Genomic DNA, 6,322 nt, shown 5'->3' with positions numbered 1-6,322 from the left:
CACACTTCCGGGACTACCACATAGGTCATGTTCCATATTTATTATTGTGCTGCTTGGTAGAGCTTGACTACCTTCGTGACTATCTTGTCAAGTTTATGGATAGAGTGTCGGGGTGTATCTATGATTAGTGCTGGTGCTGATTTAGATTCTGCCACCTTCCGTTCGAGTTTTTCGAATATCGGGTAACTGGTAGTGCTTGGCATGAGTACTTCTTGGCCAACGGGTCTTTTGGGTATCGGGTTTGTTGATACTGGTTTTATGTCTAACATTTCTAAACATCAGACGTATCTTAAAATTTACAATGCAATTATAATTCTATTCAATTTATTTATTACTTTTTACTATTTTCTATTGACCGATATTCGTGCTCGCAGCGTTAACAGACGGTTGTTAGACAGTGCTCATAGCGCAGGGCGCAATAGACCGAGTTGCTGTGCACTCTACTCGTCGGATTCGTGTACCAAACCCGAACCCGCAAGATCGAAATACTCAAGATTTCTATTACCCGAGACTCGAGAGAAGATAAACCTGCGAGTTCAACAAGTTTTATTACCCGTGCCCAGCACTATCTATGATATACTTTTCTATTGATAGGATTTCTTTATGGTTAAATGTTGATCGGTTTTTCCAACACATAGGATAACTGAGAACTTAAACTGTTTTTGCACAATCATTTTCTATGCAAGCTTTGAACCCCGTTCATTTGTGTGTCCGCTACCTTGAACAATACTGCACGATTTAATACCAAAAGCGCTGTTGGCTCTCTGCCCTCTGTACTGTACCTCCACATGATTGAGAGTTTTGCTGAATATTGCTTCTCAGCTGACTGTCTTCTCTCTTAGTCATACAACAGGCATTGTGCTATTTGTCCAATATTTTCTCATTTTCTTTTGTTATATTTTACAGTTTTCCTACACAGTATGCTACTCTCAGTATAACAATTAAAGTTGAGGATGTCAATGAATTCGCCCCACAGTTTAACGCTGCAAGATATCAGGCTACAGTTCCTGAGAACTCACCTATCAACAGTTTAGTAGCCCAAGTAGGTGGTTATAGCTGACCATATACTGCTATTGATTTATATACAGTAGATGCTCCTACACTGTAAATAAGCCGTTCCAAGTACAGTTACGTTATAGGAATTCTACATTATACAGACAGTAAAATACATGTATATTGCCTTATCCATTACTAAATTCACTCCTTTGGCCCTCAGAAAAAAAACTAGATAAATTTTTAATTTAATGAGTGCCAAGTAACTGCAGTATTATTGGTTTGCACTGACAACCTTTCTATTTTTCTTTACTTTCTTTGGCACACCTTCAATGATAATTTAATCTGTTTTTTTACTTTTTTCTCAACAGCAAAGTGTATGTTGCAATGGAAAAAGTTGTATGTCTAAAATGAAGTGAAACAAAATATATTTGTGTAATTGTACAATTTTTGCATAAGCTGTGTAATATAGATTGTTTTTACATAGTGTTTTGCATTGAATGTGTTATTAGCTGCAACAGGAATGTTTTGTAATCACTTGTTATAGTTTAACATGTGATGTTAAACCAAAACATGCATGGTATAGTATCTAAGAGACCAGCTCTTTATAATTTGTCTTCCTGATACAACGGAGAATTTGCTGTCTTGAAGGTTAACTGACAGTATTTTCGAGTCTTATCTATTCATGCCAATATGATCACAACACTTCATCAATGATTTTGATGTTTGAAAACAGAAAAGCAGTTTTGGAAACAAAAACAATCACAATGCAAGCTCCAAGCTGTGACATAAGGCCATTTTGTTGGCAAAACATACATGTATGATATACCACAGCTATGGCCAAATGGCGGATCTAAATCCAGATTTTTGTAGTTGTCTTCAAGTTGGCTGTCAAAAAACTTTTTGAAATATTTAAAAAAGAAATTGTTTAAAAAAGATTTTTGTAAAATTATCTTAGAATTTTTGCAAATCCATTGTTTTCAGCAATGATTTTTATAAAAAGCAATCATAGAACACAACTCACAAATACTCCTCTTCATGAACTTTAAGAGTCGCTGTAAATAGCAGGAAACCACTTTTTGATAATATTGTGAAGTCAAAGCCCACTCATCATTTTTCTCACTGATATCAGACATGTTTATTACAGCACATTCATTCACTGATTTTTAGTCAAATTGTGTATATAAGCAAAGTTTTTAAAAATCGTGTTTGACGCCTGTTTAAGATGTACATAAGTAATTGCATGTTTATGTATGATAAAAAATGCACATCTTCAGCTCGTTGTGGATCTTTAATTTGTCAGATTTGGCTGTAACGGATCATGGCCAAAATCATTTGGCCATCCCTGATATACCATGTCAATGCTGGCGCTTAGCCGATGTTTGAACACGAGACAAAAGCCCTTTAGCTGGCCGCTATTCTAACACATTGTCCTATTTAGCTACATGTTTTGATTTGCCAACATGGCGAATAATTCTAATGGAAGGTTGAATCAGATGCTACAAATATCGAAAAGGTCTGCGCCGCTTTAATACGTCCCGCATTAATTTATGATTAGTGGTTATATAATTATATCAATCAGTTTGTGCATGCAGTTATAGCAAAGTGCTCTAACAAAAAATTCTTCCTTCACTCATATAGGAAATTTTGAAATTGTTCATAAAAATTAGCGATTCTTGGAAGTTATCGTTATCTATTAAAAACCGATAAATGCTCTGCTTTCATGAATTTGAATTTTGATGGTCTAGTTTGTAAAATGAGAGATTTTAATATAACTATATAGTGTCATAGCTGTTTCCAGTGGCTATTTTAATATAACTATATAGTGTCATAGCTGTTTCCAGTGGCTATTTTAATATAACTATATAGTGTCATAGCTGTTTCCAGTGGCTATTTTAATATAACTATATAGTGTCATAGCTGTTTCCAGTGGCTATTTTGTAAAGATTACGAATCCTTATGTCCATTTTTACAGCTTGAAAATGTTAATAAAACCTGGTATTTGAGCGAAATGTCTTAAAAATCATTCAAACAGCGATCTCTATTGTTATCTGTTAATGCAATCAAAATGCTGTCAGTTAACCTTTATCACCATATCTTTGTCATAGGTTAAAGTCTGCTGCCAGCAGCATTCCTATTTTCATCATTTGCATTGCTTAAAAATACATGTAACTTCATCACCATGTTGCCTTCAGATTCGTTTTGATAATGAATGCAAATAACTCTAAAAAATGATAATTGCCTTCCAGCTGTTTCAAAAACTGCTAGTTCATCAGTCTATTAAGACAGGGAGTTGCCTTCTTCATATGTGGACTATCGAATGCGCATTTATAATGGAAAGTTCAATATGTCATTCTTGTGGCGTTGAATGTTTAGGTAAACACGAATTCATAAGAATGTTTACATTGCTCCTTAGGTATCCGCAACAGACGGTGATGGTGATGGACGTGTAGATTACTTCATCAACTCCACTTCTGACTTTTCTATCAATAGCAGAGGAATTGTAGTAACAGCTGCCATCTTGGACGCAGATGTGGTGACTCACCGTAATGTTACTATATCTGCGTGTGATGCTTATGGACTTTGTTCATCTGTTCAACTTCATGTAAGTTGTGCTGCCATATCCCTAAAAATGGTTTGGTAGATGCTACAAAAGTTATAGTATGTTGTTTTTGTATTTGGATAGTCACCTGTTTGTTGATCTGCATTGTTGATTTAATGTCAGACATCTTACCCAATGTCTGCAGATTACTTTACTGATGGATGCAGATTTACATTGTTATTGTCTGCAGATTAACATTGCTAACGTCTGCAAATGTACCTTACTTATGTCTGCAGATTTACATTACTAATATCTGCAGATTCACTTTAATGACGGCTGCAGATTTACATTGTTATTGTCTGCAGATTTACTTTACCAATGTCTGCAGCTTTACATTGCTATTTTCTGCAGATTAACTTTGCTCATGTCTGCAAATATGCTTTACTTATGTCTGCAGATTTACATTGCTAATGTCTGCTGGTTCACTTTACTGACATCTGCAGATTTACATTGTTATTGTCTGCAGATTTATTTTACCAATGTCTGCAGATTAACATTGCTAATGTCCGCAAATATACCTCACTAATGTCTGCAGATTAACATTGCTAATGTCTGCAAATATTCCTTACTTTTGTCTGCCGATTTACATTGCTAGTGTCTGCAGGTTCACTTTACTGACGTCTGCAGATTTACATTGTTATTGTCGGGAGATTTACTTCACCAATGTCTGCAGATTAACGTTGCTAGTGTCTGCAAATATACCTTACTTATGTCTGCAGATTTACATTGCTAATGTCTGCAGATTTACCTTACTGAAGTCTGCAGATATATATTGCTGTCTGCAGATTTACCTTACTGATGTCTGCAGATATATATTGCTAATGTCTGCAGATTTACCTTACTGATGTCAATGACAACTTCCCTGAATTTCTGATGATTCCAAGAGAGCTCAATGTGACTGAGGACACACCTTATGGTACTATCTTATTGAATGCAACTGCTGTTGATATAGATAGAGATGACACTTTGTCATACTGGGTGACCGGTGCAGCTGATTTGCTGTCCATCGATCAGAGGTGAGTGCATATACCATATGCCTATGCATCTCATGAACTCTCTTCTCTGTGTTATTATGAGTAGTAAACCAGACTAGTGTATAATTCCATGTCAGCGGATATACTACAAATTCTGGCGTATAAGTCGAAAATTTGTCACTAAATCTCAAGCTTAAAAATCCATCATCGACTTATATGGTGGTCATGTTTTTCATGACACGGATTCGGGTAAAATTCACCTCCAAAAATTATCGCAAATCAAAATTACATTATATGACATATAGGGAATTATTTATAAAATAGTAAAATACTAGTAATCCTACTCAACATGAGATGGATCAAACACAATGTATCATTCTTCATCATTCAAATTGTCATCGCTAGGATTCTCCTCTGGAATAACGTGTTTTTTCAAATATAACACTTTTTTCCTAGTGTCCACCTACAAGCCTACATATGGGTAAGCCTTTGACATATCCACTATCGTCTATCCATCCTTTTTCTAGCACCTGAATCACGATTCCTGACCAAAACCTGACTTGCGGCATAGCTTTTTTGTTAAAGACGTACATATTATCAAACGTAGCAGCTTCATTCTATTGACGAGGCTGGCCAATACGATGGTGAAGAATTGTTTTTTATGTTTTGTGGTCTTCACTAGAGCTATCGTCTTTCATTTTTTTATTAATTGTATGTATTGCCAACGACAAAAAAAAACCGTGGGCAATTTTGCTGAAGGCATATTTTAATGTCATTTCTTCAGCTACGCATCGCTCGCCTCTAATGCCGACTGAACTACTAGCAAACAAACGATTTGAGCCAAAGAAGGGGTCAGCTTATACGGCAGGTACATGTCAAAACCAGGATTTTTAAACCAAACATTAAACCTCGACTTATACGCCGGGTCGACTTGTGTGCCAGAATCTACGGTAATTGATAAGTGTTTGCAGAGCAAGGGATGCAGAGGCACTCCTCTAATTTTGCATCATGATAAGCACTTTGGTTTAGCAGCAGCAATTCATTCATTTTTACATTTATTTTAGCATTTCTGATTGATTAGTTTTTAAAGTTCATGAATTATTGAAGGACTTTCATATATTGAATAACAACTCTAAATTTTAATGACAGAAAACAAGTTTAATTTTGATCTCAATTTAACAAAATATATTTAATGCAATGTTAGTTAACTCGATTATACGGCTCTGATAGCAGTTCTGCCTAGAATAGCTGACTGAATTAATGCCAACAATAATATTTTTGATATTCGTTACCATTTCTAATTGAAGCAGCGGAGTTTTAAGAATCACTGGCTCACCACGAGCTTTGGAGGTGCCTGTGTACTATGTTACGGTGCATGTCAGCGACGGCCCTCACCAAGTGCAGGCATTCATCACTATCTTTATACAGGAAGCAAATCTTTATGCCCCAGAGTGAGTTTCTAGCTAAGAAAAGTGTTTTACTTAGATTAGTTGGCTGATACTCCAACTTCAATAGTTTGAAGACCAAAGATTTGAAGTGACTTCTTGCCTCATGTTGCTGAATGCTCTTGGCTACAGTCACTGTTACAGATTGCCAAATATTGATGCAGGTTTGTTATTCTCACAAGATCTAAACAAATAAATTGAGCAATTTTAATGATATATGAAAATAAACTGTAAAATTTGAATACATGCATGCTTGGAGTGGATTTTGTATTAAATGTCTGCGTATTTCTCTGCATATCTGAGCCTCA

At 35.6% G+C, this 6,322-nt stretch overlaps 1 protein-coding gene across 1 annotated transcript in view; it reads left to right on the top strand.

Annotated features, from left to right (window-relative positions):
• Nucleotides 1-201: 201 nt before the first annotated feature.
• LOC137394380 (protocadherin Fat 4-like) overlaps nt 202-6,322 on the top strand; it is a 49,752-nt gene continuing 43,631 nt past the window's right edge. The window contains exons 1-5 of the mRNA XM_068081092.1: nt 202-239; nt 907-1,042; nt 3,410-3,598; nt 4,427-4,611; nt 5,877-6,020. Of these exons, the coding sequence (XP_067937193.1) occupies nt 202-239; nt 907-1,042; nt 3,410-3,598; nt 4,427-4,611; nt 5,877-6,020 (692 nt within the window). The remainder of the gene's footprint in view (nt 240-906; nt 1,043-3,409; nt 3,599-4,426; nt 4,612-5,876; nt 6,021-6,322) is intronic.

This window comes from Watersipora subatra, chromosome 4 (genome assembly GCF_963576615.1).
Source record: "Watersipora subatra chromosome 4, tzWatSuba1.1, whole genome shotgun sequence".
Taxonomy (NCBI): Eukaryota; Metazoa; Bryozoa; class Gymnolaemata; order Cheilostomatida; family Watersiporidae; genus Watersipora; species Watersipora subatra.
Note: the sequence above shows the minus strand (reverse complement) of the source record. Positions and strands in the feature narration are given on the sequence as shown.